Source organism: Ilyonectria robusta (genome assembly GCF_021365365.1).
Source record: "Ilyonectria robusta strain PMI_751 chromosome Unknown BGZ61scaffold_3, whole genome shotgun sequence".
In the NCBI taxonomy this organism is placed as follows: Eukaryota; Fungi; Ascomycota; class Sordariomycetes; order Hypocreales; family Nectriaceae; genus Ilyonectria; species Ilyonectria robusta.
The window spans coordinates 2,662,719-2,675,677 of NW_025764437.1; the positions used below are offsets into that span (position 1 = coordinate 2,662,719).

General features: G+C 50.6%; 3 protein-coding genes across 3 annotated transcripts; all 3 read left to right on the top strand.

Moving 5' to 3' along the window:
* Window positions 1-401: 401 nt before the first annotated feature.
* Window positions 402-1,311, top strand: BGZ61DRAFT_528399 (short chain dehydrogenase; the record flags this gene model as incomplete). Its single annotated transcript, XM_046253247.1, has 4 exons — window positions 402-453; window positions 513-807; window positions 857-1,163; window positions 1,222-1,311. 4 exons carry the CDS (start codon window positions 402-404, stop codon window positions 1,309-1,311), a joined length of 744 nt encoding a protein of 247 aa, XP_046109972.1.
* Window positions 1,312-2,333: 1,022 nt separating this feature from the next.
* Window positions 2,334-3,603, top strand: BGZ61DRAFT_443855 (uncharacterized protein). Its single transcript, XM_046244926.1, has one exon. It carries the CDS (start codon window positions 2,655-2,657, stop codon window positions 3,405-3,407), a length of 753 nt encoding a protein of 250 aa, XP_046109973.1. The 5' UTR covers window positions 2,334-2,654; the 3' UTR covers window positions 3,408-3,603.
* A 4,401-nt stretch (window positions 3,604-8,004) lies between these two features.
* On the top strand, window positions 8,005-10,878 carry BGZ61DRAFT_443866 (amidophosphoribosyltransferase). Its single transcript, XM_046244927.1, has 12 exons — window positions 8,005-8,133; window positions 8,224-8,289; window positions 8,349-8,518; window positions 8,618-8,764; window positions 8,873-9,025; window positions 9,078-9,439; window positions 9,561-9,577; window positions 9,659-9,883; window positions 9,986-10,063; window positions 10,123-10,150; window positions 10,216-10,597; window positions 10,652-10,878. The coding sequence occupies exons 1-12, from the start codon at window positions 8,110-8,112 to the stop codon at window positions 10,677-10,679; spliced, it is 1,680 nt and encodes a 559-aa protein (XP_046109974.1). The 5' UTR covers window positions 8,005-8,109; the 3' UTR covers window positions 10,680-10,878.
* The last annotated feature ends 2,081 nt before the right edge of the window (window positions 10,879-12,959 follow it).

Below are 12,959 nucleotides of genomic sequence, written 5' to 3' on the forward strand. Positions count from 1 at the left end.
CAAGAACAAGAAGCAGTGTTCTGCAAAGGTATTGTGGCGACCCAGCGACAATCCAAAACACGCAAACACACACATGAATAAAACTACTACAGGGTAGGTTCCCATGCCTAAAAGATGGTGGAAATGTGCTGATTGATGATGTGAAAATCGCACGCCATTCTAGTGTATGCACGTCGAGATTGGTAAGCTTCCCACAGGCGGCTGTCACGGGCTAACTCTCGCTGTCCGACTGCTCTAATCCAGCCTGGCGTTGACGCAATGTAGCTGTCAATTATTAATAATACCCCCGATCCCAAGCTGCATATAAGAGCGACCCCGCCCGTCCCAGACCTCAGAATGCTTGATACTACAATAATATAGAACCAAGAACACATACTTTGAACTAAGTACCTACCGCTACTATGGCCTCCGCTCCCTTCTTTGCTCTCGTTGCAGGTGCTGGCCCTGGAACAGGTGAGACGGCTCGCAAATCGTCGAATGCACTTGGACCCAGGCCAGGCTAACAATCATAGGCCGAGCTGTTGCGCTCAGATTCGCAAAGGCCTACCCAGTCGTCGTTCTCGCCAGAAGCCCCGAGAGCTACAGTGACATTGTCACAGAGATCAAGAAGGCAGGTGGTCATGCGTTGGGCATCTCTACCGACATTGTTGACCCAGCCTCGGTCAACTCTGCCTTCGAGACAATCAAGAAAGAACTCCCCGGTAGCAAGCTGGCAGCAGCTGTTTACAATGTCAGCGGCGGCTTTGCGAGGAAGCCATTTCTAGAGTTGACGGCTGAGGAGCTCGACGGCGGCCTCGACGTTGCTGTGTAGGTCATGTTATTTGTCTCGGTAAAAACACCAGCTAACAGCCTTCAGACGAGGTTTCTCTAGATTCGCCCAAAACTCCCTACCCCTGCTTCTGGAGTCGGTGCCGGAGTCTCCTAACCCCCCGTCTCTGCTCATCACCGGCGCCACCGCGTCAGTGAAGGGATCCGCGCTATTCGGATCCTTTGCTGCCGGGAAGTTTGCACTGCGAGCACTGGGCCAGTCTCTGGCGCGAGAATTCGGACCTCAGGGTGTTCACGTGGCTCACATCATTGTCGATGGAATCATCGATATTCCCAGGACGAAGCATTTCACCACGGCCAGCTCTGCAGAAGATGCAAAGCTTAAGCCAGAAGCAGTAGGGCTTATAATTATCCAAATGCCACATGATTAAAAAGCTAATAGTCCATCTATAGATTGCAGAGACCTACTGGCATTTGCACACTCAGCATCGTTCAGCATTCACGCAGGAGATCGACATTCGACCATATGTGGAAAAGTTTTAACGAAGCCACGATGCTACGTGTTTCTCAGACGAAGGAGGGGAATCATCAAACACGGACTGAGATTGTAACGGTTCAACGCGTGGTCATGGTCCCAAACCTACAATAGTATTGAATTGGAAAACCGTTCTTCTACTTCAGCGGATTGAGCTTTCCAAACTACAGTGCTGTCAGTTTGTGCAAGCATAGAAATCAAAGCAGATTTGGATCGTCTTGAGTGGAATCTGCTCCTCCATAAGTCCCGATATTAAACGTGACCCATCCACTAGTGGACGACCCCAACCACAGAAATTCTGCTAGCGATATCCCTTGAAATGCTTCAAGGAGATCCAGGTATCCTCTCAATGTTAATTTCTTGGCTGGTCGTGTGAGATTGGTGCAATCCCCTAAACACGATAGTCATATCCCAACCTCCTGTTCCATGTCGCTTGCAAGCTTGGTTCTGGTAGCATGATGGTTCTCTCCACGGAGTGAATGTTTCGATCTGAAAAGACTCGCTGGGATGCATTAATTAGGAAGGGCCGATCATCCGACGATCGGTCTCGGCTCTCGTCGACTAGGGATGGGTTGATGCCATAGCAGGGCAGGGAGAGTCAAGACCTTCAGCTCCGAAGAGGTCCGTCAGTGACCCTTAGCCTTTGGAGCCGACTAAAATTGTACACTAAGATCGATCTATGTTATTATTGAGACCTCGTATTTTCGGAAGTCGCAGGGTGAATCATGTGCCAGTGTTCGGGAAGGCTGGGTTAGAGATGAAGTGAGACACCAATTCATTCTTGGTTTAAACCCCCTGAATTACATTAAGGTTATTACCTGGAATCTTATTGATATGTAGAAGGGACAATTAATCTATTATGGATGTGGTGGAATGTGAAGTGACTAATAGCATCATACCCTGACTACCCAACGCGTCGTGATCGACACCACCACCCCCAGCATTCCAATTCAGGGAATCAAACACACAAGCCTTAAATATTCTAAATGGGCGTTGCTCGGACCTTTGGAAAGACTTGTTTCAGACCCATCGGGAGCAACGCCGAGTGGACATCTGAGGGCCGGAGAATTGTAACGTTTCTATTCCTTCTGTTGACGCTAGATGTTGACTGTCCCTATTCAGATCAATTCCGTGGCATTCCAGCCTCTCCAGTATTGATCTCGCGTCGATGATGGGTGATTGGAACATATCCAAGGAAGTATAAGAACCGGAAGGCAATCGCCATTCTATGAACTACTTTCATCACCAACTTCTACATTCACTCCTTTGTTTCCATCAACATCCATCTACCTCGTGGACAGTCATTCGCTTCTTATTCACTCCTTCATTCTTTTAAAAACACTCACTCAATATGATTCGCTCTCTGCTTGTCGTTGGCGTCATGGCCGCTGGTGCCATGGCCCAAGTTGACGCCGCCCCAGCTATCGTCGCCAGATGCCCTCCAGGCGTTGTCGATTGCCACGTCTGGGAGCATCCCGCTCCCGCCGACGTTCCGATGCCGGTGCTCCCACCTGCAACTGTGGTGGAGTGTCCTCCTGAGGTCGTTGACTGCCCTTACCGCCAACACAACTGCCCTCCCGAGGGATGCAAGCCTCCTACCGAGCAGAAGCCCCCGGTTATCCCTCCTGTTGTGATCGTGCCTCCTTGCGAGGGTTGCCACCACCCCAAGAACTGGACCAACGGCCATGGTTGCCCTCCTGGAGGATGCGGCTTTATCAAGGTGCCGGTTCCATGCAACGGTGTAAACTGCAAGATGCCTGAGATGCCCGAGTGCCACGGAGAGAATTGCTCCATGCCTCGTCCTGAGTGCCACGGCGGCGACTGCAAGATGCCTGAGATGCCTGAGTGCCATGGCGAGAACTGCCCCATGCCTCCTGTCGTCAAGGTCCCTACTTGCACCGGCGATAGTTGCGTCACACCTCCTGTTAAGGTGCCCTGCACCGGCGAGAAGTGCCCTCCTACCTCTACTCACACCGAGACCTGCCCTCCCGGAGGTTGCAGCACAGAGACCCCCGTCGTCATCGTCAGCGCCGGATCCAAGGCTTACTCTGGCAGTGTTGTGGCTGCCGCCGCTGCTCTAGCCTTTGCCTTCAGCCTCATCTAAATGTCTTGAAGATGCTCATAAAACGCGCCTACGTTGGAATACGATACTGGATGCTTAGGACGGATTATGTTGTGTTCGGGAATCTAGACTGGAGTCTTTGTCTTGGACGAGAAAACAATAAACCTGGGAATAAATCTCTAAATACCCGATATTTTTGTATCCATTGTGAATTGCACCCGAATTGATGTATCACGAGCCAGAGTGTGTTCATATGAGACAAACCGTAACAGCAATTAACGTAATAGACATGACCAGTTGACCTTTTATATGTCTGGGAAATTATCAACGCCAAACGGGCATGAATTCATCCAGCTAAGAGTAAGCCTCTATTACAATGTTTCGTCATGCGGGATGTCAGCAATTCGCGTCAAGATAATTATACTCAGCTGCTGATACATCTCAGCTCGGGACATAACTTTGATACACCATGATAAAGTGATCATTTGATATTTGTGGCGATTGCAAAAGTCAGTGAGGATTGGTCTGGGCAAAATCGAGGTTCGTAATCAAGCCGCACATTGAGTAAGAGCAAAAACCGATAGTTTTACATGATGTATAGCTGGTCTAGCCTGAGGAACCATTTACAGCCAGCTAAATTCTTTCATGAAGTACCCCGATTTATTAGCTTGCCCTCAAGTATGCAAGTATGCCATGCCTGTTAGGATGTGGCGAGAGTGCGTCCAGGCTATTCTTCGGGTTGTTCCAACAAAGGGTAGGTACTCTGCATGTTCATAGCAGATGCGATATTCGTTTTCGTTATCTGCATATCAAATGGCGGCTGTATTTCATGCATTTCAGCAGCCTCACTTGACCGCCGTGAAATCAACTGAATAGGAAGACAACAGTTCGGCCAGGGGCAACACATCATCCCCTGCTTCATACAGTTTGGCGCATCTTAGAAACCCGTGAAATGAGGAAATTGCAGCTCGTGTTGGGGCCATCTCCAATTGCAGGTGGTAACGCCCGCAAGAAAATTACGAGGCTGCCCCCCACGAGACCTGCAGGTCTAGCGGAAGGGGTCAGCTCACAGATCAGATGCCCATGAATAGAATGAAGCCTTGGCGGTGGAGGACTGACCGCCAGGGAAATACAGGCGAAACCCCTTGCCTCTGCGGACGGAAAGCTAGAACCCGCCCTGACAACCAACTTGCCGTCATGCGGGTCGCCAGGGGATGCCATTCTCAGAAAGCTACTCCGTACCATTTGGGTACTTGAACTAAGGTAGGATTCTAGGACAGGGCTTCCCGTAGCACCGGAACTTGCCTGCGGAGTGGCTAGCTTGCAGGTTTCTTCCTGGAGTGGTGGGCTGCATAATGGGCTGCAGGTCTACGGCCCATCTATTGGGCGTCAAGTTGCATCGAGACCCGAGTCCCCCAAAGTCTACGCCCAGGTATACGCAACCAAACGTTCACCGCTCTCTCCGCTCATGCACCATCGTGATCATGCAATGCAGGCCCCTTTCTCGGCGAAAGCCGAAAGTGCAAAAGATGAGGCGAGGCATCCTGTAGCCTTGAATTGGCGTGCAGAAATGGATGCCAAACCTATCCAGCGGTGAGACATCGCCGTACTTGGGCGAATTTTCTGGAAAAGGCACAATGCAGGTCCAACCCATCTACCGATCGATGAAGCTAACAAATGGTCTTAGTGACTCCTCATGTCTCGCCGGATCCAGTGCGATATGCCTCGGCTCCAGGTTCTGGTCTTGCAGATATGGCCTGATGTGCATTTCCGGTCATCTTTGCGTTCGCGAAACAGTCGGGGTATTCTCGTCAAAACGGACCAGCAACCAGGCACCTGGATCACCCATCCACAATCTTGTCTTCAACTGTCACGAGATACTATTTTTACTGTTCGGTGAGCATGTCCGAGCCTGTTTCGATGTATTGGGATTTTGAGACGCAGATCGGAATACGAGGAAGATCCAGCCTGAAACAAATTCGCGGCGTTTCATCACAGTAAGTAAGTAAGCCGCACGGGACGGCCAACAGCTGACCGGCAGCCAGGCAGGGTTGACTGAAGGAGAATGAGACCAAGAAAAGCAAGCCCAGGTACACTGTTCGATACCATCTCCAACAGTGGTTTAACGCCAACACGCGCAGCCTGCATGTCTCGCCACCCTACTGCAACACGTAAGCGTTCGTGCAGGTCAATCTCACTGTACACTGACGCACCAGCCGACTTGCCCTGAGTGTGCTGCGTATTAGGTGGGCGTACTGGTATTGCTTATTACGCTTCGGTACCGATGTAGACGCAGGAGTAGAAGGCAAACGACCACCCCACACACATCGACCAAACAGAGGTGCATCTGTTCACCGATCAATTATCGACAAAAATGCAAAACTTTGTGAGGGGAGGCGTCAGTGACTGGCCACCTATGACTGAAAGTCGCAATGGTGCCTGTTATAGTCCTAGACTACGAATACGTCGGGTTCCATCCACACTCTGCTACTCTCACTAATTACCATAGGTGGAAATGGCACCTTTGGCCCATGCTACGACTGAGGGTGTGTATACAGCCCAACCCCTTGTCTTTTTTATTTTCGGTCTAGTTTATTCCGTTTTGCAATTATTTCGGAGGTTTGTTCCAAGAACAAGCCCCCTCCCCCCCGGCAATAGATTGCAGGATCGTCGGGACATTGCTGATTCCGATTTGTGGTACCCTCCATTACTTACGGCGAGGTGAAGTTAGGCGTGAGTACCTTGTGCCCAGAAGCCGACGGCATTCCCCTTCACGCTTAGACTCAAATGAGCTAGTGACAGCTGCACGCTTTGTCCCGTGATGCGGTTCCATGGATCAGACAGTGCAACCGGATGCAGGCCCGAAATTGCAATGATATGACAGCGATCCGCTAGTTGACCAATCAATAATGATTTGACACCTCTCTACAAACAACCCTGAAACTCGTACATTGATGGCTGGCCTCAATTCCAGAAGTCGCGTCATGGTCTCAGATGTAATGGCCTGGATGGAGTATGTTTGACCAAAGGCCAGGTCTCACACCACAGCCGAGGCACGATACTGAGCTCGGGCGAGAGGTACCTACCCAAACCTGTGAGCTAAGACCTTTTCAAACTCTCTACATATCTAACATCACCCCCAGCCTTCCCATAAATCCTGGCCTCGTGTACTTACAAACTGAGACCAAGCCCCTGCTTTTTGCTCACCATCTACCCGTTGTTGACGTTTCATCTTCTGCAGAAGTAAGATGTCGTCTTTCTTTTCTTTTTCCAGTTTTGGAAAATTCACTTCAACTGTGGTATTCGTTGAATCTTGGGTGTTCCGTACCTTGCTGTTAGTTGGATCTAGATCTGTGGGGGAGGGGGCCGGGTTGCTTTTGCCTACAGGGATGAAAAGAGTAAGGCACCTGTACTCCTTATCGAGCACCACAGCTTTACCTTATAAATAGAAGGCGACTTCGCATCCCTAGGTGATGTCTGGACTCATCGATACGACGCATTTTCTCGACCTTCACTGCTGTTCAACAACTATCTCAAGTCTCGCGTGTTGGACACGAACGACGAAGAGGCAAGACTACGATGACGCAGAGCATAGATGCTTCCTCCATGGCGGTAAACCTGAGTCAAGATTGCCTGTGGGTTACTTTTATCGTTTTAGTCTTGATAGCTTCTTGAGATGTTAGCTGAACAATGCCCAGATGCTGTGACATTCCGGCGCCTCCGGAATCTACTGGAGAGCAGCGCGTCGAGACCTTCCTTCAGCACCCCGATCGACCCGTCAGCTACCGATTTATTGAGATTCCTGGACCGCCAGGTCCATCTGATGTGGGCCGGAACCCCACAACGAACGACTAGAAACTGGAGTAGGGTCATGGGATAATTCATGTGAGAGAATCGAGCTGGAGGCTGGAGTCACGACTGGGGATGTAATAAGGGGTTTTGTTCAACGCGGCTGATGTTTGTATGATTGAGTAATAATGTACTAAATAATATTGAATTTATTTCATGGCGTAAATATCAGATACCACGTCTTGAAGACAGCATGGGGCGGGCATGAATCAACACCGCTGTCGTTTGTGGGGAAGGCGGCACCGCCCCTGCCTGTAGGGTTGGGCCTTTGATGGATCACTAAGCAATGTGAATTAAAAACCTACCTCAAATAGTGCATCTCGCAGCCTATGAAAATACCGACATAAGAAATTGGAGCCCGAGTCTATATACGGAATGCTGAGATAAACGCGCCCTTCAGGCTGGCCCGGGACAGCAAAATCGGCTTTGCCACTCATCTGCGGCTCAATATCAAAGTTTTTCCCCGCCAAATCTCTCAGAAATGGATGCCGATTGGGCCCTCTAGCGACAACGCACGTACATACCTACGTACCTGCTGATCGCAGCGCCTCGCCGAGATTAGCGCAAAATTGCCACCTTGTGCTTGGTGATACTTTAATTGCAACGAAATAATGCTCAGGTAAAAATTGACGGATTCCAGACCGACACTATGTACCACCGTCAATGGCCGAGCTAAGTTTTTAGGGTAATATTGATTGATGGTATTGGCTTAAAATGTGAAAAGCCCCGCCTTACGTAGCTTGGAGGGGTAGGTAATGCGGCAGTTGGACGGCGGCGAGATCGCTCAGTCCAAAAAAAATCTTTTGCTTCGTCATGCCTCGATTTTAGTTGAACATCCCTCGATCCCACGCCAGAACGCTCCATCGCGGTTGTACACGACGCAACCAAAGCAATCATGTGTGGCATTTCCGCAATTCTTGTGCGTTTCAACTTCTCCTCCCCCGCGATGCTCCTACTACGACCGCCCGCGCAATATTGCCACGAGACCCCGCGCTGACCCTTACCCCAGCTTGGCGATACGAAAGCCACCACGGCCGCCGTCGACCTGCACGAATCCCTATACTTCCTCCAACATGTTAGTCGCTCTCCCAGACATTCTGCGGAGATCTGCGAAGATGCTGACCCTCGAATCAGCGTGGACAAGATGCCGCCGGCATCACCGTGTGCCAGGGCGGAAGGCTTTACCAGTGCAAGGGCAACGGAATGGCTGCCAAGGTCTTCGCCGAGGGCAAGCGCATCACCGACCTGCCCGGCTACTGCGGAATAAGCCACCTCAGATACCCAACAATGGGCACTTCATCTGCGTACGTGCTATGTGGGAGGCTCCTTTTCCCCCTTGCTGCCGTCTCGGGAGGGAATCCCGTGTGAAGCTCCGAGGATTTACTGACATCTCTTAACTCCAGGTCCGAAGCGCAACCTTTTTATGTTAATTCGCCCTTTGGTCTGTCCATAAGCGTGAACGGAAACCTGGTGAACAATGGAGAACTTCGCACCTTCTTGGACCTCGAGGCCCGCCGCCACGTCAACACCGACTCAGACTCGGAGCTCCTGTACGTCTCTTCGATTCTTGGGAGTTCAGACAACCAACTACCTCTTGAGGAACCCTGGACACCTTCCAGGGACACCTTCATAGCTATTCGCTAACCGCAAATCGATAGGCTAAATGTGTTCGCGCATGCGCTCAACGAGCTGGGCAAAGCTCGCGCCAATGTGGACGACGTCTTCACCGCGCTCAGGGACGTGTATTTGAGGTGCCACGGAGCCTACGCGTGCACTGCCATGATTGCAGGCTTTGGAATTCTAGGCTTCAGGTGAGCGGGCATGATCTATGTTTCACTGGCTTTGACTAATGTCTGCGACTAGGGACGAGAACGGTATCCGACCCCTTTGCCTTGGATCTCGACCAAGCACCACCCTCGAAGGAGCCACGGATTACTTTATGGCCTCGGAGTCTGTTGCTTTGACACAGCTTGGCTTTGGTAATATTGTGGATATCTTGCCCGGACAAGCTGTCTTCATTGAGAAAGGAGGCGCTCCCCAGTTCCGCCAAATCGTGGAGAGAAAATCCTACACTCCTGACATTTTTGAATATGTCTACTTCGCCCGCCCAGACAGCTGTATTGACGGGTTGTCCGTCCACCGCAGTCGCGAGAATATGGGACTCAAGCTTGCGGAGAAGATGAAGAAGGTTTTGGGAGAGAAGGGGATCCAGGACATCGACGTCAGTAAGTGACTCCCTATTTCATTATCACCCTCTCCAGTTTGAGCACAGAGCTCTTCCAATAAGCCCCATACATACGACCAGTATATACTTTTCTGAGGAGATGCTAACATGCCGTATTAAAGTCATTCCAGTTCCAGAGGTAGGCTTTTCTCACCATCCGGCCTTCCAGCCATGGCTAAAAAGTTGAAATTCGCAATTGCTTACTTGACTCCTGCAACAGACCAGCAACACTGCAGCGGCTATCTTGGCCAAGTCCCTGGACAAGCCATTCTCGAATGCGTTCGTCAAGAACCGCTACGTTTACCGGACCTTCATTCTGCCTGGCCAATCGGCGCGACAGAAGAGCGTTCGCCGAAAACTCTCACCTATTAAGTCTGAGTTCAAAGGCAAAGTCGTATGCCTCGTTGATGATTCTATTGTGAGAGGAAACACCTCTCGCGAAATTGTATGTGATCCTCTTCTTCATTGGCAAAATCTCGAGTCATGGCCAAGATAAACTCTGTCAAATGCCCTATCCATTAAACCCTTGCTAACTTCAATCTTCTAGGTTCAAATGGCCAAGGAAGCGGGGGCCGTCCGCGTCCTCTTTGTCTCATGCTCTCCAGAAATCACACACCCTCATGTTGTAAGTGTAACCCACACCCTTTCTCTTTCCAAAACCCCTACTAACCTAATCGTTTAAAGTACGGCATAGACCTTGCCGACCCTGCTGGTAAGAATAGCACCTGAAGTAACCTTATATAAACCTTGATGAGATTTGCTAAAACGAATGCCCAGAACTCATCGCACATAACAGGACAGTGGAGGAAATCGCTGAGCACATTGACGCCGACGAAGTCATCTATCAGGATATTGAGGACCTCAAGATCGCGTGTATGGAGGCGAGTGAGGTCAAGACCGATGTTCACGACTTTGAGACAGGAGTATTTTGCGGAAGGTATAAGACGAACGTGCCCGATGAATACTTCGAGCATCTCAACGAGTTGAGGGGGAAGGGGAAGAAGAGAAAGACTGCGACGGGCGCGAATGAGGAGGAAGAGACAGGCCAACGGAAAACAATCCTAATTGCGAATAGCGGTCCAATGAACGTGGGGCGCCCGCAAAAGGCATCAAGTGCTGCGAATGGAGAGGGTGGACCGGACAACCGGGATGACATCAGGTATGTTTGCTGACGATACACCCAAGGTGGTGCCGACGATTAACACTTCTACAGCCTTCACAACTTTGCAAACGAATCTTAAGACACCACACAGTTACTAGAAATTGCGTTTTGGATAGACCGGTTAGATGCCAGGACGGCAGGTGCCCACTGGAGATGAAACTGAGTGCGGATTTCTAGGGGCATCAATCTCGCGATCAATTTAAGCATTCCTAGCTATTCTCCTGTTTCTCCTGCGATAGAAATTGTTTATCTAAGTGATTATCCTACTTCTTAATGACCTTTGAAGACCAATCCGAGGCACTAGTCGAGTGAATTTCGGATACTACGGCGCTTTCAGACTTCTGTACAGCCATGCTCTGCGCTTTAGCGCGCTACTCACACTTGGCGATATGTTGGAAACTTCCATCATTTGTCGGTGCTAAACTCAGTCTAATAAAGTAAACCCGCCTTCTTGAGGAATGCCTGGAAAGGAAGGAAAAGAGTAAGAACGAAGGAAGAAATAGGAATACAGTATCTGTAGGGGAACTGTCGTAAATAATATAGGCACCACGGGATTAACGGAGTGTTCATGATGCGGTAAGCCCTTTCCTTGGCCCTCCCAGCCAGGGACTGGGCTTGATGACTCAGGCGGCGGGTCGGAACCCATACGGCTCCGACCGTACCTAGCTAGCTAGCTGGCTGAACAGATCATCAATCCTTCATGGCACATACCTAGACCTACGTTCACAACCCTTCTCGTATCAGTTCATTACACTTTTACTACAGCCGTCAATACGATATGAACCATACTTCGATTTCTCAAGAAACAAAAGCGCAAAGGAAGTCCTCGGGGAAATAATCCCGATCCACAGTGTGGAAATCATTGTCTAATTACATCTTCCAATGCCTTGAATATTCTCATTAAACAGGGTATTAATGCACACGATCCAGGGCAAAATAAGCCTGAGGGGCATTCGGACAGTCCATAGAATCCAATAAGTCACGTGCGGACCGATGACGTTGGCGAGAGAAACCAAAGGACGAATTCGCGGTTTCCGGTGTGAGCGGAGTACGCAATAGGTGAATTCCTAGTTGGTTAGATTGCAGACGGGCTAATGATCTTTCCGCTACAGGGGTATGTGTATACTAATTAGTTGGCTAGTTCAGAAGGTGGACAAATATGGTCGCTGAGACCTGTCCAATGCCAGTCTTCTTTATGCGAGAAGCAGGAATTGCTCTGTCAGGGCCCAGCCTCGCATCTTAGTCACATGCTGCGCACCGACGCTGTGTTGTAAGCCGCAGAAGAAACCAAGACTCACCGCCTCAGAGCTAACTTTGATAGACAACGTGTTCGGGTGTCAATCTATCCTGACCCGACCCGCGGCTGGTGTGGGTGGGCGGTAATAGGGTGGGCGGTACGGAGTACAATAGTAGGGTGGTGGTTGGCAATACAAACGGCCCACCAATTTAGGGCTTATCAGGCCAAGTAGCTTTGAGAGCGACACACCTGCAGGTTATGGAGGGACGCCGGGTGGCATGGCACGGAGCCGTATTACTTCCAACTGTGTCTCGGCCTATCGGTGTGTGAGGGGTTAACCAGGCTGAGCTGAAGGGGCATGCACCGGTGAAGAAGGATAGGACAGCAGTCAAGAAGGGAGGCGAGAGAACAAAGCTAAGGAAAGCTAAAGACATGAGAAAAGAAAATAAAGAGTGAGCGAGTCCAGCCACACTGTTCCAGAAGCCCCTGGGTCGCCGTGGCAGTCTCGGCGAGGCGTGTGATTAGGTATGCTTCCTCCCGCGTTTGGCGCACACCTGCCTGTGGAGGTACTACTATGAAGGTGGTGGTGGTCATTAAGCCCTGGTAGAACTTGCAGGAAACAAGAAAGCCTATCTTCAAGGGGGGCCTAGACCTTCAAGCCGATGTCTTGGATTGAGCTCAGACATGAGACATACAGTAGCTCTGCTGGTGGCTTAGCTGAAATACCGGAGCTCAACACAATGATGACCCGGGTCGAGAGCCCTAAAAAAGCAGACAAGGCGAGACCGGGCAGCGCGGGATGGCTGCTATGTGCGAAGGGACTGGCCAATCTCGGGAGGTCACCACGTCCTGACTCCCCAATTGGAATTGAAGCTCAACCTGGCGCATGCATGCGTATCAGGGTCCGGCGACACAATGACGCCGTTCAGCGACGTTGCACGACGTGTACATTGGGGGGGGGGGAAACAGGGCGAGACAACTGCCTCCTGTAGCCACTTTAATCCCCCAGAGGAAGCACATCGGCAAACGCCATCGGCAATCCTCACTTCTCAGCCCTTTCCACGCCGCCGTCCCTCGTGATCCCGAGCTTACGTCTAGACCAATGACATATGGTTCAAAGCA

What these genes read in the sequence shown, in the direction of transcription:
- BGZ61DRAFT_443855 (XM_046244926.1), top strand. Translation starts at nt 2,655, where the DNA reads ATGATTCGCTCTCTGCTTGTCGTTGGCGTCATGGCCGCTGGTGCCATG.
- BGZ61DRAFT_443866 (XM_046244927.1), top strand. Translation starts at nt 8,110, where the DNA reads ATGTGTGGCATTTCCGCAATTCTT. An exon ending in ACAATGGGCACTTCATCTGC is followed by an intron (nt 8,519 to 8,617) that starts GTACGTGCTATG and finishes TCTTAACTCCAG; the next exon opens with GTCCGAAGCGCAACCTTTTT. An exon ending in AAATCACACACCCTCATGTT is followed by an intron (nt 10,064 to 10,122) that starts GTAAGTGTAACC and finishes AATCGTTTAAAG; the next exon opens with TACGGCATAGACCTTGCCGA.